We start from the raw sequence: 23,807 nt of genomic DNA, 5'->3' as shown, positions 1-23,807 counted from the left end.
CTGCTGTGGCCTCTCCCATGGCTGAGCACAGGCTCAGCGGCCACGGCTCACGGGCCCAGCTGCTCCGCGGCATGTGGGATCTTCCCGGACCGGGGCACGAACCCGCGTCCCCTGCATCAGCAGGCGGACTCTCAACCACTGCGCCACCAGGGAAGCCCTGGACCGTATTTTTAAACTGTCTCATTACACCAGAGATAAGGACAAAAATTCCCATTTGAACATAGATTTTTCTCTCCTTGCTCAGTGAGCGTGTCCTGTTGGATTAGCTAGTCATGGTGCCACCACAGACGCATCTGACAGAGCTAATTTAGTGCCCACCAACAGCTGCCACTACTTCTTTCACTTGGGCTATTTCCAATATTTTCAGTAGCCTCCTAATTAGACATTCTGCTTCCCCTCTTGCTCCCTTCCAAAATATTCTCCATGTAACAGCTAACGTGATCCTTTTAAAACAGAAATTGGCCCTGTATTACTTCTTTACCTAATCCTCTTCAGAGGCTTTCGGTGCACTTAGGATAAAACACTTAAATGTGGCTTACAAGGCCCTGGTGATATAGCCTCCTCTCCACTCCCATCTTGTAACCTCCCTCTTCCTTGGGGCAGTTAAGTCCGTTGTAATGGCTTTTTTGAAGTTTCTACCTTTGTTTAACCTCAGGGACTTCACACATACCACTCCTCTCTGGAGTGGTCTTTCCCCCACTTTTTACTAGATTAACTCCTCCTCTTTTGATTCAGATTATACTTTCTCAGAGAGGCCTTTCCTGACCTTCATATCGTAGCTACATACAGACACACCATTATTTCTCTTTTTACATTTACATTGTATGAGTGTATGTTTGTGTTTGTTTAATGTCTGTCTCTTCTACCCAACTGTGAGCTCTTTGAGGTCAGGGATCCTATCTGTCTGTTACAACATTGTATACCCAACTTCTAGAACAGTGCCTGGAAAGTCGTAGGCACTACTGAATGAATGAATGATACTTGGGGTTTGGCATATGAGTCTGACTTATCATTTCCTCATCGTTTTTACAGTTTCTTTTATTTAATAAAACTGTTTTTATAGCAGAGTCTTAAACTGCTTGAATTAATTGAATGAGAATTTTAAGTAACTTCTAGAATTAGCAATACTTTTTAAGTGGAATTAGAGCTAAGTTAATGGATATATTTCTCTTTTTTTAAGCCATCTAAACTAAATTCTGTTCTTTGACAAGAAAAGTTTTTAAACCTTTTAAATTACAAAAGTAATTTGCTTTTTACAGAAAACACAAGTAATATACAAGTATAGATCTTCCCTCACCGCTTCCCTAATCTTGTTCCTCAAAGATAACTACTCTTATCAATTTATTGTACAATGTATCACATATTTTTCAAGGTGTATACAGGCTATTTTAAAATAAAAAGTAGGAAAAAAAAGTAGGAAGATTTTGATAGATGTGGATTAGTGACATGAAATAATGTTGTAGTTACCATCCCTCTGCTTAGATTTTCTCACTTTGTGTGTTTCTGTAGGATAGGTTCCTAAAATATAATTGTTAAATTGAAGAGTGTACATATTTTGAATTTTGATAGATACTTCCAAATTGCCTCCTCAAAGGATGGTAGAAATCAATTTTTAAATAACGTATTTGTGGGGTTTATGATTAGAAGAGTAATGTGATGTTTATTATAAGCAATTTGACAAATATAGAAAAGCACATCCAAGAAAATCACTTATTCCATCACCTGGTGGTATCCTTCTCGTCTTTTTCTTCTGTACACATAAGAAATTATTTTTCCAAGATTGGAATCACACTATACAAACTGCTTTTCAATTTGCTGTTTTCAAATAACATTATATTGTTATTTTTCCGTGTCATTTAAAAATTTATATTATTCCACTATCTAGTTGTAGTACAATTTATTTAACGAATTCTGTATTTTTGGACATCTAGACTAATGTCTAATTCTAATATTTGCTCTTAAAAATAGCACTGGTGTGCTTATCTTTGTGTGTATCTATCAGTATGTGTATATATCAGTGCTTTTTCAGTATACACTTTTTTTTTTTTTTTTTTTTGCGGTACACAGGCCTCTCACCGCTGTGGCTTCGCCCGTTGCGGAGCACAGGCTCCGGACGCGCAGGCTCAGCGGCCATGGCCCACGGGCCCAGCCACTCCGCGGCATGTGGGATCCTCCCGTACCGGGGCACGAACCCGTGTCCCCTGCATCGGCAGGCGGACTCTCAACCACTGCGCCACCAGGGAAGCCCCAGTATACACTTTTAGAAGTAGATCTGCAGGGTCAGAGTCTGAAAATTTAAAGCTTTTCATACATATCGCCAAATGACTCTCTGGAAGAATTCCAAGTTACATCTTACTAGCAATCTCAGAGTGCCCATTTTTCTGCACTCTGATAGGTTAAAAAAAAAATGAAAATCAACAAGTTAAGTTTTAAAAGTGATAAAGTAAGCAATGGGAGCTATAGCTGTGGTGTAGAATGGACAATGGATGTTAAGACACAGCATCACATACTATGTAAGTTGTATTTTTCCTCCTTACATTATTCAGCTAATAAATGTCCTTTATTCCCTTTGCTGTTTAGTTTTCTTTGACTCTCTGTGTGTGTCACTGTTCTTTGGTTTGCTGCCATTTTATTCTTTTCACATAGAGACCAAATGAGAGGGTTGACACTGTATCAGAAAAACCAAGAGAAGATCCAGTACTGAAAGAGGAGCTCCCGGTGAGTGGCTTTAGTGAACACTGTCTAACCAAACATGGTGTGAGAAGGTGGAAGCAGAGTGATTAAATTAGAACACACATAGCATGTATTATTACTTCAGAAGTTGTACTGAAATAAATCTTGGAGCTGGTTTAAAAGGTAGATATTTTTAGCGAATTATTTTCCTTTTCAAAACTATGACCACTTTTTAATAGATGTGAATTTTTGAGATGCCTTATCAATAATTAGACAACAGAAACCATCAGTCCTCTTTTCAGTATTTGGGGTGGGGCCTATCTTCCTCCTCTCTTCTTCCCTTTTGCTAGATACCGATAACAGGCATCAGAGAAAAGTATGAGTGAAGTTTTTTATGACCTTTTCCTACAGGTTCAGCCGATGTTACCTTCTGTTCCAACAACAGAAGTGTCTGCTGGTGTTAAGTTCCAGGTTGGCGATCTTGTTTGGTCTAAGGTGGGAACCTATCCTTGGTGGCCTTGTATGGTTTCAAGTGATCCCCAACTCGAGGTTCACACCAAAATTAACACAAGAGGTAAGAAAAGGCATAAATGGACGTTAGTAAAAAATTGTGGCAAAAAAGTGAATCTAAAATGTTGTTTATGAATATAATACATATGTGATAATATAATCTGACACCCAGACACATATCAGTATCAGTTTTTAAAGAACAGTGCAATAATTAGGTCATCTTAACTGGCAGAGAGCCTCTACAGCTGACATGGTCCTTGTTTTCCCTTAGAACACCCTATGTTTGTTTTATAATTTCTTTCACACTTATTTTTTTAAAAAACCTTAATCTGACCTCCAAAAGCAAGCAGACCGATAGGTAATGAGATGTCGTATATGAGCGTAATAGACATTTGGGCCAAGCTTTCTTTGAACATTTTTATTTCATCTTTGACTCCTGTGGGTAGTAATTTTTTACTCAGACAAGTGCTTTTCATCCTGATAAATTTTGCAAGATGCCTTTTTCCTCCTTCTTTCCATTTTTTTTGTTTTTTTGCGGGGGGTGGTTTGTTTGTTTTTAATGAAAAAAATTTTTTTTACTCCATTTTTGAATCTGTAAATTTACTGGGACATCCTTATAAATTCAATATGAAATAGAAGTATGGTTTGAAGCCAGCTACATGGCCTAGAATCCTACCTTAGGAATGTTAATAAATGTTAAGAAAACATGTATTCTAACTTTACTCCTTTTCCAGAGTTTGATCAAAACCTGTAGAATAGATTCCTGAGATTTTAGCATTTGGAATGGACTTGCTTAGTAGCCAGAGGAAGGTTGGAGTTGGGAATTTATTTCTGGATATTTGCTTTGCGAACTCACTTGTTGAGTCCCTTATTGTCTGTGACAACTTTGCACCTATTTCTTTTTTTTTTTTTTTTTTAAATTTAATTTTTGGCTGCATTGGGTCTTCGCTGCTGCACGCGGGCTTTCTCTAGTTGCAGTGAGCGGGGGCTACTCTTTGTTGCGGGGTGCAGGCTTCTCATTGTGGTGGCTTCTCTTGTTGCAGAGCACAGGCTCTAGGCGCGCGGGCTTCAGTAGTTGTGGCACACGGGCTTCAGTAGTTGTGGCACATGGGCCTAGTTGCTCCATGGCATGTGGGATCTTCCCGGACCAGGGCTCAAACCCGTGTCCCCTGCATTGGCAGGCGGATTCTTAACCACTGCGCCACCAGGGAAACCCTGCACCTATTTCTTTTTCTCTCATTTTAAACTTTCTGTCTTGGTCCCTGTTCACTGTTATGAGGAGAAAAAGTGTCTGGCAAGTCAGATTTGTCACGGGATCCGCCATATTTGTAACTCTTGTGCTGCCCAGCAAGAAATCCACCCAGATACAGAAGGCAATCATCTTGTCACTATAATCTGCTGATTAAAGGTTGGGGTGACTAGAAGTATCGATGGGGCAGAAGTTTAAAAAAAAAAACAACACTGTTGGGTGTCCACTCCTGTGCAAGGCACAGTGTTAAACAATTCTCTTGTAGGACTTCCCTGGCGGTCCAATGGTTAAGACTCCACGCTTCCAACGCGTGGGGCATGGGTTGGATCCCTGGTTGGGCAGCTGAGACCCCACGTGCTGCATGACGTGGCCAAAAAATAAATGAAAAAACAAACAATTCTCTTGTATATTTTCTTAAGCAGTCCTCATAGCAGCGACACTATGAAGTAGGTACCATTATCCTTACGTTTTGGATCTGTAAATAGAGTCTCAAAGAAATCTTAGTCCCTAACCTCCACTCTTACCTACTACTGTATAATAAAAGGAAAGTAATTGAATTCCCCTACTCATAATCTACAGAGACTGGGGGAGGCAGTCCTAGCCCCTTCATTTATATAGTGGGGCTGTTGGACTGTTAATCTCTTGAGTACTTTGCATATTTAATAATCTGTGATTCTTGAATGGGAGAAGAAAGGGACAAGTCTTCTTAGATAAAACAATACACAAGTCCCTATCTGGGCCTCCAGAGCACTCTAAGATATTACATCACGTGAGAGTTGTGGCTCTTCAGTTCTGTCCCCTTAGGAAGGCATCCTTTTGAGATTATATAAAGAATTTCACATTTAATTACTCTATGAAAACGTACTAATACAGCTTTTTTCCAGGGTACAGATGAAAGCATAATCTGTGCTTCATCTTGTATTCCAAAGGAAGTGTTTAAATTTATTTTATGACTTAATCTGGTCTGGTCCTCCCTACTTTAGTGCTGGAAAAACTGATTTTGTTTGTATTGTTGAGGAAACCGAAATCTGAGAATTTAGGTTTGAAAAATGTACATGCTGATAACATTTTAAAATTTCTCTTTCCTGCAGTAGTTTTTAAAATAATAGCCTTCTTGAGATATCATTTGCATGCCATAAAATTCACCCTTTTAAAGCCTGCAATTTAATGATGTTTAGTACGTTTCCAGAGTTGTGTGACCAATTACCACAATCTAACTTTATCACTTCTTTCATCAGCCCAAAAAAGAAATCCCACATCCATTAGGAGTCACTTCCCATTCCCCCCTCTGCTCCCCAGCCTAAGAAGCCACTAATTACTTTTTGTCTCTATAGATTTGCCTTTTCTGGACATTTCATATAAAGCTAGTCATATAATATGTGGCCTTTTATGTCTGGTTTCTTTCACTTAGCATCATGTTTAGAGGTTCATCTGTGTTGTGGCATGTATCAGTACTTTGTCTCTTTTTATTGCCAAATAATATTTCATTGCATGGCTGTGCAGTGCAGTTTTAAATGAAGTAGTTTTTTGACTACTGAAGTAGTTTTTCTAAAAACCAGAAACACAGTATAAAACTTCATTTTGTTGATTATGTTCCACACATGATACCTGTGAAACATTTTGTGTTGCTTATTATCTAAACTACTTTGTAAAATTTGTCTTGAATTTTATACAGTAATCAATGGTTTCCATACTGTTATTAGTCAGTATTGTTATTAGTCAGATTCTCAGCATTGGAAAACGTATTTAACAGTTTTCACACTTACAGATATAATTCTTTGAAGAGCACATTGAAAGATGTTTGGATCACATGTCTATTTTGTTGCATTTCATTGTTTAGATCTCATTTTAAGTGTAAAGATTAAAAATGAAATGCTCTTTCTGCTTACGACAATACAGTATATATGTTCAGAAGGCAGAGTTGCCCATAGTCTCATCCTCCAGATATGTAACAACTATTAAGAGTTTGGGAGTAATTCTGGGAATTCCCTGACAGTCCAGTGGTTAGGACTCTGTGCTCTCACTGCCAGGGCACCAAGGTTCAATCCCTGGTGGGGGAACTAAGATCCCACAAGCCTCGAGGTGCGGCCAAAAGAGAAAAAGAGTTTGGGAGTAATTCTTTTTCTCTTTGCATGTTGTAATTAATAGATATGAAAATAAAGATTTTTAACTGAGAGTTTTTTTTTTTTTTTTTTTTTTTTTTTTTTTTTGTGGTACGCTGGTCTCTCACTGCTGTGGCCTCTCCCGTTGCGGAGCACAGGCTCCGGACGCACAGGCTCAGCGGCCATGGCTCACAGGCCCAGCCACTCCGCGGCATGTGAGATCCTCCCGGAACGGGGCATGAACCTGCGTCCCCTGCATTGGCAGGCGGACGCTCAACCACTGCGCCACCAGGGAAGCCCTAACTGAGAGTTTTAAATGGTATCACATTATACCTGTTGTAACTTTTAATCCCAATATATTTTTAGAAATTTAAAACCAGACAGTTTTACCTATATTATTTTTGTTATATAAAAATGTTTCCTCCACATTTTTCTATTGGAAATTTAGCTCATTATTCAGAGACAGATGTGCTTGTTTCTCCATCTGTCAGGTCTTTGGGTTTTTATTTCACTCTTTTTTATAGCTTTCTAGCCAGCAGGAAACAAAGTGCCAACAAAGAGACAAATTGTTTGATTTGTTTCTTCTGTAGTAAGTGATTTAATGGAGGAAGAAGTTGAAAATAAAGATTAAAATGAGCTTATGTTATCTGTGAGTTTTTGTTTTCATGTTTTTAACTATAATTCAAAATCTTTTGGGATTATCTGTTTGGTTCTAAATAAGTAACTCTGACTTTTGGAAACAGATTGTGTCCTATGTTCTTTTTTTTTTTTTTTTAATAGTCCTAATAAAATTTCGTTGAGAACCAGTTAAGTCAAATCCTTTACGGAACATAGAAATACATACAATTCCAGCCCTTTCCAGTAAATGGCTATATAACATTGGCATAGGATCCCTGAATATCCTACTCTGATTTGTACCTGTAGGAGAGAAACAGTTCTTCTACAGCTTAACAATACAGAAGTGGGGTGCTCTGACCTATTTAGGGGGAGCAGCAGTGAAGTCAGAATTGAGTATGAATAACAAAGGATTATAGATGAGTTCAGGTAGCCAAAGGAGTAGATGAATAAGTGTTTACTCTTCACATTTTGTATTTCAAACTCAGTCAAGAGAAGGCAGGGCATTATAAGATGAGACACAAATTAACCCGAGGACTTATGAGCAAAGTACACCTCTCAATTAAGTCATGCCGGGAAGTTGTAATAGGAGAGAAAATGGCCACTTTTACTTAAAACTCTACCTACCGTGAAGGCTTTTGATTCCAAATAATTGGAAGTGACATCAAAGATGAAAAGAGGGTCAAATGACTCTAAGGATTAAAGACTGACTTCTTGATGGGACCAATAGGATTGATGTAAATAACTGATCGTGATGTTCATAGAAGCACACGACAAGATAAATGAATACTGCTTGACAAGGTTTTAAGGTTTCACTACCTAGTCTTTACACGGAGATAAAAGATACTACTCAGTTTTCTGGGAAGCAGTTTTGTGCATTTTTTCATTTTGTTTTGTTTTCTAACCAAAAAAATATCTGAGGGAAAAATGATGTAACAGAAATAGAACTGAAATGATGCCTCTTCCTTTCAAAACTAAGAAACTTCATGTAAAAGTTTCGGTTTCTACCATGGTGTTAGGGTATTAGTCTGAGTTTTATAGCCTTTGCCTGAGTTTAAAATCCTATCAAACTTTCTGAGCTCTTAAACATAAATAAACAATGGCACAAATATAAAATCTTGCCAGTTTAATAACTTAAAAAGCTAAAGAAAAAAATGAAAACTGGATTGTGTTTGTATCGATAAATTGGTTAATGGATGGCAGTAGCTAAACAGCAATCTAAATAGGAATAAGAATCTTACAAAGTGTTCTTCTCCCTGCCTTGATGTCTTCCTGGGGTTAAATTAATTAAGGTGTTTGGTGAAGCACTGTGATCAGTCTCCTCCAGTTAAGAGAAAGTGTTTTGTTATTTTTCCCTTGGTTAGTAACTATAGTAGCTAAAAGTGCAGGAAAAGTATAGTAAGACATTTAACTAAACCAAATGGGGTCTGTTTTTTCAAGCTGGACACCCATCCAAAGGCAGATTAGCTTTCCTGTGGATGCTGACACTGTTCATGTAAAATGTTCACGAGAAAGGCACGGCTTGCACACAGCTTGCCAGCAGTGCTTCAGATCTGAGAGGCACAAGGTTGTCCCCGGCCAGCGTGAGTCACAGAGGAATAAGCTAATCCTGGGAACTGAGCAGTGGGCTGTGTTTTAGATCCTACTGTCAGTAGCCTTTAAAGGGTCAGGCAATTGCCAATAATATTAGCTATTTTGGTGCTAAATGGAAAATAATAGGGGATTGCTCTCCACGGGAACCAACATGTACTCAGTGGGGATTTGGTTCACAGTTCCAATAAAAATAGCGTGTTTTTGTGACTGAGAGAGCCGTGAAATAGGCACATTAAAAATTTTTAGAGCCTGTTTTCTTAAAAGCTGTAAAACGTTTCAAAATCAGTCAAGATACATGGAAAAGACAAACAAGCCTGGGAAAGTCAGCAATGGAAGGTGGAGGAATGGGAGCTGATGAGTCAAAACACTTGTACAGAGTTTGAAGCACCAGGGATTCCTCACCTACCATATCAGTACCTGATCCTGAGGGCTCAGAAATGGATGAGTGTTAAAGCCTAGGCTATGCAAAGAGACAAAAGCCATTTGTTCTAAGAATCAACGGATAATACCTTCTCAGGAACCAGCATTCCTGTCAAAAGCTTAGCGATTTTGCAGTATAGCACCCCTCCCCCTTTTTAAACAAGTAGAATGCTCTACTATTTAGTGAAAAGATCAACATCTAGACAGATAGGAAGGAAAATATCTTATGGCTTCTTCCCAGCAACCAACGCTTTCTAAAGCATCATCATTGCAAAGTAAGTAAAACACGAAGTTTAGAAGGTCAGTCAGAAAGGGTGGACTCAATCATAATATATTTACACACAGAAATCTCGTTTCCTGATCTTACAGTTATTCCAAAGAAGAAACAAATTTACATAAGTAGTTCCAAAACATACTAGCATATTTGGACAAAACAAACTTTTTGTTAGCTTATCTAGAAATAACCTTCAAATCAGAATTTTCATATAACGACCATCACATTTCAGAAGTTTTTGATAAAGATGTTGGATTGTAGAGCCTGGATGCTCTACTAACAAAAAGAGGCAAATTTGAAAGTATGTTTATCTCTAGTTTAAGCATTGTGAATCTGAAAAATGGAGTTCAGGTCCCTAGCCCAGTTGGCAACTCTTTCAATTTTTGACCTGGAAGCATATAGTTATATTTTTGTCCCGTTTCATAATCAACCACTCAGAGAAAAGCAAAGTCATAAAAGTGTCATAAAAAAAATACTAAAGGGAAGAGGTGGATGTCAATATCCTGCGATAAGCATGTATTTATCTACATTTAGTTTCTTTTAAACATTTTTAGAACTGTAACAGATGGTTATATTCATAAGCTTGAGTAAAGAATACGACTGCCTCCAAGTTCTGAAATAAATGCATATATGCCCTCAAAATACTGTACACATCACCTACCCTCCCTTTAGGAGAAACTGAAGTTAATTAAGATTTCCCTGGATATTTTAAAATAAAAGTAAATAATAAAAAGGAACTGAACTAAAGACATAGTCTGGGGAAAAAAAATCAACTAAAGTACACAGTTTGACTCTATCGTTGCTTTAGCCCGGGTTTGATGTATAGAGAGGCTCATGCAGTGAGTTGCAGTGAGGGGACTTTCCTTTTACAGTTCAAATGCAGGGAACCTGGCTTCCGTGGGCCCTAGGAGGTCAGCCAAGAAATGAATTGTTCCAGCCGTTCCTTCAAAGAGGGAGAAGGGGGTGTCTGGTGTGCTGCATCTGTGTTCTCCATAATCTAAGCACCATTCAGCGAACTTACAGGCCCTGTACAGGTACTTCGCATCCTCCGTGAGGTTGTGCAGCGACAGGAAGGCCGTAGGCGTTCCCTGCAGCGCCGTGGCACAGCCCGTACCCCTTCTTCAGCGAGCCACACTGCCAGATCACATCAGCACGCTGATAGGCATCATTGAGAGACTGTTCCTCTTTGAACACCTTATAGGCCTGAATGAGCATGTAGATTACCCCAGGAGAACCGTGGCACCAGTGAACTAGCAGATCCCGAGTATTGTCCACACGAGGAGGGTAATTGCCGGAAGGGAATTTCAGCTGGCAGACGTAGTCTACACTAGGCTTGACCAAACTGTGTAACTTCCCATGGCTCACTTGAAGGCTGGGCTGTCTCAGGTGGTAATAAATTCCTGCCAGGCCACGAGCAGCCCCGACATGGTATTCTTGGTACCATTCATACACCAGTGGAGTCTTTCTAGCTAGGTCTTCTCCAGAGGTTAAGACTGTTTCACAAATCTGCTGAACATGGCTTTGAGGAATCTTTTCCACTCCAGAGTTCTTCTTCACAAAGAGAAGAGCATAGATGTAGCCCATTCGACCATAGAGCATTTCATTTGGAGCATATGGGGATCAGTCTTATTTAGGTGAATTAGCTGGGCGATGCAGTCCTCTGCCCGCTTCTCATTGTTCATCTTGTGATGCACCACAGCGGCCACTGCCAGGGGGCCCCTATCCCCGCAAAGGAAGGTGATGGAATGCTTGGTCAGATAGTTCGGACTTTGCTTTACATAGCCATGTGCCATCCGTAGGTAGGTAGAGTCCCCAAACACATCCTAGAGGTGTAAGTAAAGCACAGCAATACCTGCCCAGCCAGTGTAAACAGTGCTGTCCCGAGTGTCTGCAGACTTTAGGCTTCTCTCCATTCGCTGAAGAAGCTCTCGAATCTTATTGTTCAGGAGTTGTGAGAATTCAGTAGTCATCCCAGCAGAACGAGAGTGGCCTTCAGCCAGGGATTTGTTATAATCGGCATAAGGATTCGGGGAGGCCCTTTGCGCCATGGTGCCAGAAACGAGCCCCGCGGCCTCGGGACAAAACGAGAAGCACCGCTTTCACCTGTCCTGTGTTCTTCTAACCCTACTGCTTGTACCCACCACCCTGTCCTCCAAACCTACCTATTAGTTGAGGCTGTATTTTTGTTCTTGTCCTCCAAAACGCTTGGACTTTTAGTAAACCTTCTTTGATTGATTACAATCAAATTTATGCTTGGCTCTTCTCAGATTAGATGATATGGAAAACCAAGTTGTGTATGTTTCTCTTTTCTCACAGGCTATTTTACATATGAAATTTTAATTTGGTTTAAAAATAATTCCTTAAGTAATCTCCCGTTAATGTCTAATAAAATTTAAAAATTTCAAATCCAAGATATAATCCTTTTCCTATAACTCAGTCAGTTGAGTTTACGCTGATACCCATACTTTCTGTCAAGATCTGCTTTGTCCTTCTCTCCATACCTGCCTTATCTTGGATTCCCCAAGAGGACCGGTTTTCACATTTCTCTGTTGACCTGAGACATTTTCTTTACAGTGATGTTTTTCAAACTGTTATTGGTAAAGGACTAGTTTTTTGCTCTTTTAAAAAAATTTTCCAGTCCACCATGGACCAATACTAATGTAAAATACGATAAAATTAACTATTAGGGAAATGAAAGGCCTCCCCTTACAAAAAAAATACACGGTACAGGATCCCTGATCATGGGCCTAGATGTCACGCAATGTCAAATTATCGTAGTTTCTAAATGTTCACTCTTACCTTCTCTGCTTGTTTTGTGGCAGACTGGTTTGCCCTGGGAACCACACTCAGAGTAGCACCGCCAGAGAGCAGTGGTTCTCAGGTGCTTTGGTCCCAGAACCCCTTTTACTCTTAAAATTTGAGGACTCTAAATGCTTTTGTTTACATAGGTTATATCTATTACTGTTGATGTTAATTTAGAAATTAAAGCTGAGAAAAATTTTAAATATTTACCAATTCATTTTTAAAAAGCTACTGTATATTATTAATTCTGTTTTTATGAAAAATATTTTCTCAAGCAAAAAAATTGAGAAGAATGGTATTTTTACATTTTTGCAAATCTCTTTAATGACTGGCTTAACTGAAGACACTAGATTCTCGTATCTGCTTCTACATGCTGTCTGTTATGGTTTGTTGTTTTGGTTGAAGAAAATGAAGATAATCTGGCCTCACACAGATGTGTAGTTGGAAAAGGGAAGAGTATTTTAATAATAGCCTTTTCAGATAATTGTGGGTATATTTCTTTGATATTGCCCCCAAACTCAGCAAGTAGTGGGGTAGTTGCAATATGGAATCTGAAATCCTATCAATAAACTTTTTGTACTTGGTTTCTGTCTTGCACTTTGAATGGATCATTTGCCTTTCATGACTTTGTAACATCATACATTGGCCATTTAAAAAATATTGTATGCATATCTTCCAAATGTTGACACATTCCTTTATAGATATTTTTAAAATCACATTCGTTGTCACCACTTACTTCATCAGAAAATTCTTAGATTATTTGGAAATTGGAAGACTCATAGGGGCAGATACTAGTTTTCCAATATTTTGATTTTTCTTGGAAGATCAAATTTTTATTATTGGCAACAAATACTATCAGCTGTTTTCCTTGAAGTGACAGACTTGCTTGTTCACTTTTGAGAAAATACCTGCCAAATTCTCAAGTTCAAATAACCGTAGTTTTTGTCTTAGTCGTGTTCCATGAAGAAGTGGCCAGTTCACCTTGCAGTTCAATCACAGAAGTACTTTGCTCAAGGCAACCTTCATACTTGCAGCGCGCAGAAGTGCTTTATGCACCCTTCCCATTTTGTCACAAGGAATACTAGAAAGACGTGTTCAAGGGTTGAGATTTAGTAAAAGTAATTTTTACTGCTTCATCAAGGATATTAAGTAAGACTGGCTTTTTTGTTTGTTTGTTTGTAACTGCCAGCATATGGCTGTGAAGGATACGGCACTAGTATAATTTGGTGTCATCACTGCCTTTATTTGTACTGAGATGCCAGCAGTCTGACCCACCATTGCTTTTGCCGTATTAAGTGCAAATGTCAACATCATGAAAAAGACAACATTTTGGTGTTATTGTGAAGATGGTTTTGACCTTGCAGGATCCCTGGGAGAGTCTCAGTAGCCTGTCCTCCCCTTACCACCCCCAGGTCTGTGTGCCACACGTTTATGTCATTAGAAAAGCAGTTTGACCAGCAATTGGCTTTTGAAAGTCCAAGAAAATACATTACACATTTTTTTGAAGGAAAAATTATTTATTTGTTCCCAGATTTGTTTGTAAAAAGGTTTGAGGCCAGTAAAAATAAATTGTGTAACCAAGGTAACAAATCTGACAATTAGCAGAATTTCTGATTTTTTTTTTCTCTTAAAACGTGCTGTACCAAGTTTAATCATTTGGGGTGATTTTTACAGTAACAATTAGTTGTGTTATTGGTAGATGTTGGATTACATCTTTGGACAATCCAAAAATGACACGTTTTAATAGGAGTAAACTAGGGAACCTGGCTCAGGTCCACATTTTTGGCAAAGTATATATGGCTGCTTATGCTCTGAAAGGGCTAATAAGAATTTTTACTTACAGGTGCCCGGGAATATCACGTCCAATTTTTTAGCAACCAGCCAGAGAGGGCGTGGGTTCACGAAAAGCGGGTCCGAGAGTACAAAGGTCACAAACAGTATGAAGAACTACTGGCCGAGGCGACCAGACAAGCCAGCAATCACTCTGAGAAACAGAAGGTGACTGATGACATAGGAACATGGTCAATTGAATGTGGACTGTAAAGGACTTAATAATTTAGTAGAGCTTTTCATACTTGAATTCAAGCAATTAGAATGACTTATTTTAGTCCTCTAAGTTCAATTTTAATATTCATTGTGTCAATAAATTTTTATGTCATATAAACATTATAGTCCTACTGAAAACTTTATCTGCTTAATACAATTTTGGATTCTATTTTGAATTGAATTCAAATGTACGTAGTCTAGTAGATGCTAGTGAAATGTGGATTTTGTCAGAGATTTTTATGTTTTTTCCTATTTCAGCATTTTCCCCCTAATTCCCCTTTATTCTTATTTAGCAAAATTGTTTTATGAAAGTAAGGTTTTAAAAATATTTAGTACTTACTCTGAGACAGGCACTGTTTTTAAGCATTTTATATATGTATTAATCCATTTAATCTTCATTACAACTTTGGTGAGGTAGATACTGTTATTCTTATTTCTGCAGATGAAGAAATTGAGGCACAGAACCCTTAAGTAGCGGGTTCAGCCAAGGTCACACTAGTGATGGAACTAAAGATGTTTGTTGTGGTGGTGGACATACTAGAATTTTGACATGAACTCTTGATAATCTGTCTGGTCGAGATTTTTAAACTCAACTAATTTAGTGTGGGCCTCTGGTGATTCAGAAATTTGTCATATTTTCACTCTAAGCTAAATATTTTCACAGAGGATTTTGATTACTTTTATCAAACTTAACACTTCACAGTGTTTAACAGTGTTTGACATATACTGTACCGTCTCCTTGTTTCATTAGCTAATTTCTGGCTACCTCAGTCTAACCCCCTGGATAATTCCTAATTGCTTTGCTCATCTCACATACCTTTATTCAAAATTTTCTTACCTGTTTTGCCAATCCAAAGTCTTCTGATCAGGACTCTGGAAACTGTGATGCAGGTTTATTTTTCCTCTCATACGATCCTGTTTTCTTGTGTTGTATCAATTTCCACGTGTTCCTCGGGGCTCCCCTTTCTCTGCATTCTGCCCCTGTTTGCATTCTGGCACAGGCTGGCCGCTCAGCTCCAAATGCTGGCTCTGTGCCACTTACTTAGCTTTGCTGTGGTCTGTGTGGCACCCCTGAGCTTTAGGGTGTTGTCTTTAATGTTAGTGTTATATTGGCCCCTGAAAGTTATCCTTTCTGTAATCTTTCTTCTCTCTGCCATCATCACTGCCAGCTTTTTAGGAATGTGACATGAGGAGGACGACTCCCTCTTGGAGGGACTTGTCCAGCAGAGTGGGCAACAAAGAAGGGTTTACTGTAAAAGAGTGGACCTGCATGTCCTTGATAGCAGCGCTGATTCATCAAAGTCATGGAGTTAGAACATTTCCCTTGTTTGACTGAAGACCCTGAAGATGTTTATGCATACCTGGAAAGATGATAAGACCACATGGGAAATACGTGTTTTTTGAACTGTCCCTGTTAGATTAAAGCATGTTCCATAATGCCTGTATCTTTCTTTACAGATTCGGAAACCCCGGCCTCAGAGAGAACGTGCTCAGTGGGATATCGGCATTGCCCACGCAGAGAAAGCATTGAAAATGACCCGGGAGGAAAGAATTGAACAGTATACTTTTATCTACATTGATAAACAGCCTGAGGAGGCTTTATCCCAAGCAAAAAAGAATGTTGCCTCCAAGGCTGAAGTTAAAAAAACCCGAAGGCCAAGATCAGTGCTGAATACTCAGCCAGAACAGACCAGTGCAGGCGAGGCGGCCTCCTCACTATCAGGTACTGAAATTCGGAGACACAGCCAGAGGCGGCACACTAGCGTGGAAGAGGACGAACCACCTCCCGTTAAAGTAGCCTGGAAAACGGCAGCTGCGAGGAAATCCTTACCAGCTTCCATCACAATGCACAAAGGGAGCCTGGATTTGCAGAAGTGTAACATGTCTCCAGTTGTGAAAATTGAACAAGTGTTTGCTCTTCAGAATGCTACAGGAGATGGGAAATTTATCGATCAGTTTGTTTATTCAACGAAGGTACCTTCTTTTCTCATGGGTTTTTTGGGGGAACCTAGGTATCTAGTAAGTAGTCAACCTTGGCATTTAAAAAAACCCCAGGGCTTCCCTGGTGGCGCAGTGGTTGAGAGGCCGCCTGCCGATTCAGGGCAAATGGGTTCGTGCCCCGGCCCGGGAAGATCCCACATGCCGCGGAGCGGCTGGGCCCGTGAGCCATGGCTGCTGAGCCTGCACGTCCGGAGCCTGTGCTCCGCAACGGGAGAGGCCACAACAGTGAGAGGCCCGCGTACCGCAAAAAAAAAAAAAAAAAAAACCAAAAAACCCAAACAACACAAGGTCATCATTTGAATACCCGTTGTATTCACTCTACTTGAAATGTACAGTCAGTTTACTCTGTTTAAGATGGGGGCAAAAAAGACATAGGCAAAAAAGCTTTGCTTTTCTTCTTTTTTTTTCCTCTCTTTTGTAATATCCCCATCTGTACTAGATTAATCTTGAGCTGTGCAGCCAAAATTGAGCTGAGCTCCCTAAAATCATGGAAAAAAACTGGGCACTTCGCCTGTTTCTGTGGTTAGTTTTTCTTAGTTGCAAAGTATGCTGCTTATTAAATTATTTCTGTCCGTTACGTGAATTAACCATTGTAATCATTACACCTGTTGCTGTGTTTGGTTGCACCAGCAATTTTGTCTGGCTCATGATGACCTGGGATAGCTCATACATTTTAGAGAAATACCAGAACTGTGTTTGTTCTGCCACAATGAACTGTGGTGACAGCTTGTGTAACGGGGTGAAAGTAGCCTCTTCAAACGGAATGCCTCCCTCAGACAGCCCTGGGCCTCCATTTAGGGCACTTACACTTTAGCTTGAAGACTTTAAAACTCTTTTACAACATTCGTAATTTCTATTCCGTGTACCTCTTCACTACCCTCCCAGCCGACACCACAACTGTGGGCTTGTGAATCCAAATTTAGTGGCACCTCATGGATGTGTGCTATTTTTAAAGAATTCTGTGCTTATTTCCTAACATTGTCATATGCACATTAAAATAAATATAGGTACACCTCATCAGTGATATATTTTCCTAAAGAAAAGCATAAGGGTCCTCTGTTAACCTGTTTCTGCCTATAGGTTCAACCGATTTCAGTAAGGCGAAGCTCCTTGGAAAAACTTAAGTTACAGTCCCCACTTGGTTCTGTTGACAGCTTTGACTTGCAAGTAAATACTTTGCATCTTTTTCGAATGCGAATTGGCTTCATTCTTGGAGCTGGTTTTTATCTGCTTTTGGATGCACAAATCAAACTTTGTAACCCCCCCCCCCCCAAAGAGTGCTATTTAAATCAAATTTGAGATAAAACTGACCTTTTAAAAATGAAAGCTTTAAAAATACATATACTATATTTATAAATCACTCCTTTATTTCACTGCATTAAAAATACCTAAAATGAGACAACTGTAATTCTCCCTGCCTTCTCTCTGCTCCAGATTGCTTATGGGGTGCACATTTTCATCACACTTCTGTAATCTAAGGATATCCTTGTCTTTCAAAGACGTGTTGATATTTTTATCTGTAGTAGGGTACTTTACCACAGGGAAATGACTATAGTTCTCTTACTGTGATATGGGTAAAGGGAGAGACTATTCAGACCAGAAAATATTTCGGTTTTGACAGAAAATTAGATGATACAGGTTTATTTTTTAGTGATATTCATCATCTGGACTTAGAAAACAGGTTTTTTTCCCCCACATAGTCTCATTGTACATTTTAGAGTACATCCTGATGACTTAATAAAATTGTTCTGATAATGGCTAAGATAATAAATTAACTGCAATCAAAGACCATATAAAATCCAAGCACAGGGCTTCCCTGGTGGCGCAGTGGTTGAGAGTCCGCCTGCCGATGCAGGGGACACGGGTTTGTGCCCCGCTCCAGGAGGATCCCACGTGCCGCGGGGCGGCTGGGCCCGTGAGCCACGGCCACTGAGCCTGCGCGTCCGGAGCCTGTGCTCCGCAACGGGAGAGGCCACAACCGTGAGAGGCCCGCGTACCGCAAAAAAAAAAAAAAAAATCCAAGCACATTATGATGGTCTTAAGGCATCTTTATAAGCCAATGATGCCATTTGCCTGGTAATCACCTATTTTTTAATTTGCCTTATTTTGAAGGGAATTGGTAACAAAACAGAAATAAGTGTCAGGGGACAAGACAGACTTATAATTTCTACACCAAACCAGAGGAATGAAAAGGCAACTCAGAATATGTCATCTCCTGAAACAGCATCTGGTCCTGCAGGTGGGTATGAATGTAGAGTACATTCCCATTGGAGTTCTTGGTTCTGCTTGACTGTCACATGGCAGCTCTGTTCCTACCAAAATCAAATTATATTTTAAAAATGAAATTATAAAAGTGATTATTTCAATAGGAAAGAATGGTTAGGGGCCAGAGAGCTTTATTGATAGTAATAGTTATTTTTCCTACAGGAATTTAAACAGTAGGATTCTATAATGAAAAGATTATAGTTATACAGTCTGTACATATCTGACTAGATGCACCATTTGACGATCTCTCTGCATGAGAATAACAGCTTTAATTTTCCAGCACTATTAACACATTCTTACTATTTCCTCCTTTATCCCCTATTGGACACAAATTGGTAGATGCCCACACTCTTTCCACTACTTAGGTGTGCTAGATGTCAGCAGTTGAGGGGTTCGGGCCTAGCTCTCTTATAATCTTGTCTGATTAACAGATACCATGAATTGAAAATCAAGCTACATTATTGTTGCTCAAAGAAGAAATGCCTGTATTTAGTAAGATCGTGCCTTTGGAATAGGCAAAGTAATTTTTATTAAGAGACTGACTGAGGATCTTATAGAAGCTTAATTGAGTGTCTGGTGGATTTGGTTTATATAACAGTATTACTGCTGCATACAGCTGTCAAGAAAAGAGTTAGATACCAACTAACTTGGTCATTTGAAATCTTAGGAGGAAGGAGTTTGTTTCAATTTGTTCTTTCAAATTTTTTTTTGGAATCTAAGAAGTGACCAAATAATTTTCTAGAAGGATTAAAGTCTTTAAGACCCAAGGTAGTAATCTTGGATCAGTAGTAGCTCAGGCAAACCTGTAATTGAGTGGCACTAAGGGGTAAGTATTTTTGTAAGGGAAATTTTGAGTAAGATTCTTCTTATTATAAAAGCTAAAGAAAAACAGTCATTATTCGGGAAAGTTCATTATTCAGGAAAGAACTTGCAGCCCTTTATTTTCAAGAAAGGGCTGCAGGATGGGGAGAGGTGTTGCCATGTATGGGACAGGGCATAGTAAATAGAATGCCTTTATTCAACAATGAGTTGGGAAAGGAAGCTGCAGTAAAGTAAGGAGGGAGAACGAGATTTGCAACTTGTATCACTTCAAAATACTGTATAAAAAATGAAATTATAATGAAGCAATGAATAATGGACTTAGAAGATTTTGCATTAATTAGCCATAATTGAAAATGTTTGTTACCTTCTTTGATACCACAAGACTCTTTTGGCCTCAGTGCTCTGTAGTTAGGTCTATCAGTTTTGTCATCTTTCTTTACACTAAACTGTTAGTAATTTGTCTGAATGTAAGTGTGATATTTAGACTAGGAGGATCATTACTTAAACATCTGCATTCTCCGAACTAGGGAGAAAGTAAATTCTTCATAGGATATTAGATTGATCTTAAATATTAAACTTTTACTTTTAATGGAGATTGTTTTTTCTGCCCCTCAGCTACTGAACATTTTATCTTCATGTAGTCTTTTCATTTCAATTTAAGTTCTGCTGTGGATTTTCTTCTTTTCCTTCTTTTTTTTTTCCTTTTCTAGTGAAAGCTAAAGGTGGAAGGTTATAATTCTTTATATCAAGAAAAATCCCAGTTCCTTCCTCAGGCAGACATAACGTAATGAGATTGTAAGTTAATGTTGTAGCCTTAATTTAGGGATGAGCACTCTAAAGCTTTGACCTTGGTTTAAATTTGGTTACCAGCCGTAGTTGATAAGCATATTTTATCTTTTTACATGACCATTTTGTTCCTTGTGAAAATAACTTTGGTAGTTGAAAAGTCAGAAAAGAGACCCGATCTCCCTTCAGAAACTCATTGTACCATTATCTCATTTGGTGTTAACTACTCATGGGGAATTCTCCAGCCTTTTCTTAGTAAATTTAGGTGCTACATAGGATGTGTGGCACTGCTACATTTCTATGGTTTGAGGAGTTGTATCTGCATTTCTACCAGATTTCTAAGCTATTTTCCAAATCCAGAGATGCTCACTTCTCTCTTAGAACATAAACATAATACTTTTTGGTGTCTTTAAATGTAGTAGAATGTATATGTTCTTTGGGTAGCTTTCAGAATAATTTTAAGGAGTCACCACATTGTCTTATCTTTATAAGACAATAGAGCAAATATCATTTGCCCTTGCTAGAACAATTTTGTTGTCATTCTCAAAACAAGGTTTTTTGTTTGTTTTACGCAGTTCTATTTTCACTTTCCTCTTCCCTGGTAGGTCTTGAGTGTTGATGACTATACTGAAATATGGATCTCTGGAATACTCAGGTGTCTGTGAGGGTAGGATACCTGTTGTCTTAGTTAACATTTTCATCGTTGTAAGGAGAAGAGTGAGAGTAAAGGACACCTTCGTTTTGTGACTTCTCTGCTAGAAATTAATTAAGCACAACTCAGAAACAATACATTATCATCAAACTACCTACTCCTTCGCCCCAAAAAGTAGTGGGATCCTTCTTTGTTTTGGCTTTGAACAAAGGTGAGGAAAGCCCTTTCCACATAGACAAGAACAATGAAACCAGAAAATATACAGGTGATATGGAACACTTCATTGAGGTAGCTTCTGCAAGGTGATTATTATCTAGCAAGGACCGTTTAGGTGGTCCAAGCACTGAAAAGATGGAGAACAGCTGTGCTGAAGGTATCATTCCTTCTTAGGGTCACAGAATGAATCATTCTGTGATTCATTCCTGACTTAGTGTTTCTTCACATTGCAGCCTTCAATCTTTAGTTTTATCCTTTCCAAAATGGGGTCCATGTGAGTTTTCTTTCAAAGAATTTTACTGTTTAAAAATCTTCATAGTTTCTTTTTTTCACCATTTAATATTAAATAGCTTGATAATTTGTTTCAACTAGTTTTCCATGACTAATTATTTCTAAGTTATACAAGTCTCTTGATAGTCAAATTAATGATTCAGTTTTAGTCCCATTTTTGTGCCTTTCCTGCTTTTTCTCTTTGGTTGTTAATGATATAACAATAGCAAAACCAGCACCTAGCACTGTTAAGCGTTTTATGTGTAGAATTAATTTATTTGTTAAAATGCAAAATACATAGTACCGATTGAATTTTGAACCATTAATTCCTAATGTCAACTGAGAATAAAATCATTTTCATCCATCCCCTCAGTCCCTTCAATTATTATTACCTAAATGTGTTTATCTGCTGTTTTGGTTTGACTTTGCAGTTTTTAAAAATCCAATCCCTCTTTATCTGTATAGTTCAGAGTGCGTTATGACTCCTAGTCTCAATCCATCAGCTTTTACAATTTGATCTATACAATTTTTTTAATGTACTCCCAAGTGTTTAATAGTTTTTTTAATGAGTTATAGTTAAAAGACCAAAAGTAATGGATAAGAAAAGGAAGGAATTTGGTCAGATATTAATTACTTGAATGTCAGTTACTCAAGTGAGGATTTATTGTTTGTTCGTTTGAATTGTCTTTTAGGCTCAGTAGAAAAGAAGCAACAGAGAAGATCCATTAGAACCCGTTCCGAATCAGAGAAATCCACTGAGGTCGTGCCAAAGAAGAAGATCAAAAAGGAGCAGGTTGGCTTCCCACATGTAGAGGGTTAACCGTCGTATTTGTGAGTGTTGTGGCTTATGCTGGTGTCTTAAAAGAAAGAGAGACTCCCCCCACACTGGCTTTCCTTTCCGGACTACCTAATGCTTCTGTCCTGGTGAATCCCAGTGCCCAGTCCTAATACAACCATCCCTGTGATGCTGCTTCAAGCATTTTCATAGAAAACAATCAGGCTTCAGGAGATGGGAAGTCAGTGGTACAAGACTTTTAAAGAATTCCTCACATTGATTTTGACATTTCAGTTACGAGCAAAATGATTTCATGTTTTCGTGATTTTTATTTGGAACCATCGAGTTCCCTTTTTTTTTTAATTTTAATTTTTGGTTTAAGCTGCTGGTATATATTATTTTTATTTTTTAAACAGACCAAATTAATTTACCTATAAGAGTTTTATTTAAGAAACAGATAATCATAGATGATCTGGTTTTTCTGTTGGTATCACAGATTTTTTGGAATGTTATTTTCCCAGTGGAATGGCATTCACCTGTTACTAAGTTATCAGATACACACTATTTATGTAAAAAGAAGGAGGGGCATTTTCACGGAAGGGTATTCAGCCAGTGTAATCAATACAGCAATAGGCATATTAAATTACCTTTTCAAAGAAATTTTTGGAAATCGTTAACTCCTTTAACTTAAATTCACAGTCAGAATTTTTCTTAATTTGTTAAAGTGAAAGAATATCCAGTTTTATACCCAGACAGCTGCTACTAAACAAAAAGAATTGTGAATAGTGTTAGTTCCAATAAGCTTTATATTTTTAAAACCACTTAAAAATGGAAGAATGTGAAGTTTTTTATTTAAATTATTTCCTTCAGAATTTTAAACTTCCAAACTTAAGAGGTGATTTTGTGGGTACTCTATGGTATCATCAGACATGTAAAACAGTTTTCCCAGAAATATTTAACAAAAATTTAAATAATATACTAATTTGTCATTCATTTATCATAATTAGCTTTCATACTTAGGAAATTATATTCCAAAAAATCTTTCTAACCTCTTGCAGATCTCCAGTATTCCTTTCCAAAATGAAGTTGTGATTTTGCCAGCTGGTTCCCAAATTCAGTCTGTGACCAGTCAGTCTAAAATTAATAAGGAGAATGAGTACAAAAAATGGGACGGATTGTTAATGCCACTGTGTTTATAGTTAGTAGTAAAACAATACCAGTGATTGTTTAGAAGATTTTATATTTGTATTACTAATTGTATCTTATAAAAGCACTTCTGTTGTATGTTTTTTTTACTTGTTGTAAAAAAAAAAATAAAAATTTTTTTAAAAAGCTTAGAATAATCCTTAAATATTTACAAAATGTGTTGCAACATGCATATTTCACCACTCAGAGAAACATAAAATCCAATTCATAGCTTAAGCAGGTACTCCTCCAAATGGCATCCTTCCTTTAATTCCAACGGTTCAATCCTCAAATTACCACGTGTTTTACATAAACATTGGCAGAATAACTTCTGATCTCGCTCTCCTAATGTAGGATCAAGACACTGTTCATAAGACACTCAAGAAAGTGCTTTTGCAATATCACAAACTTATTTTCTTAAGTTTGTACTAGCAGCAAAAGTATTGAGCTTCCAGCTGTATGGAGCCCTGTAGCACTCTCTACAGAGAGGGTCCTGATTCCCAGCAACTTAGATGTGAGTGCAGGCGCGGAAGGGTCTTAAAGTGGCGTGA

The 23,807-nt window shown here is 38.3% G+C and overlaps 1 protein-coding gene and 1 pseudogene across 9 annotated transcripts in view; one reads left to right on the top strand and one right to left on the bottom strand.

Annotated features, from left to right (window-relative positions):
- The window catches only part of NSD3 (nuclear receptor binding SET domain protein 3), a 114,742-nt gene that overhangs the window by 46,685 nt on the left and 44,250 nt on the right, over nucleotides 1-23,807 (top strand). For 8 of the 9 annotated variants that reach the window (XR_004347844.1, XM_032618272.1, XM_032618270.1 and 5 more), the window contains exons 3-8: nucleotides 2,647-2,718; nucleotides 3,085-3,247; nucleotides 14,082-14,236; nucleotides 15,743-16,258; nucleotides 18,398-18,524; nucleotides 21,989-22,089. Coding sequence is in view for 8 of the 9 variants with exons in the window: in XM_032618272.1 (XP_032474163.1) it covers nucleotides 2,647-2,718; nucleotides 3,085-3,247; nucleotides 14,082-14,236; nucleotides 15,743-16,258; nucleotides 18,398-18,524; nucleotides 21,989-22,089 (1,134 nt within the window). In the remaining variant the exon portion in view is untranslated. The remainder of the gene's footprint in view (nucleotides 1-2,646; nucleotides 2,719-3,084; nucleotides 3,248-14,081; nucleotides 14,237-15,742; nucleotides 16,259-18,397; nucleotides 18,525-21,988; nucleotides 22,090-23,807) is intronic. The other variant, XM_032618274.1, reaches the window with a different exon arrangement.
- On the bottom strand, nucleotides 10,256-11,590 carry LOC116746684 (annotated as a pseudogene).

The sequence above is a fragment of the Phocoena sinus genome, chromosome 21, assembly GCF_008692025.1.
Source record: "Phocoena sinus isolate mPhoSin1 chromosome 21, mPhoSin1.pri, whole genome shotgun sequence".
NCBI lineage: Eukaryota > Metazoa > Chordata > Mammalia > Artiodactyla > Phocoenidae > Phocoena > Phocoena sinus.
Note: the sequence above shows the minus strand (reverse complement) of the source record. Positions and strands in the feature narration are given on the sequence as shown.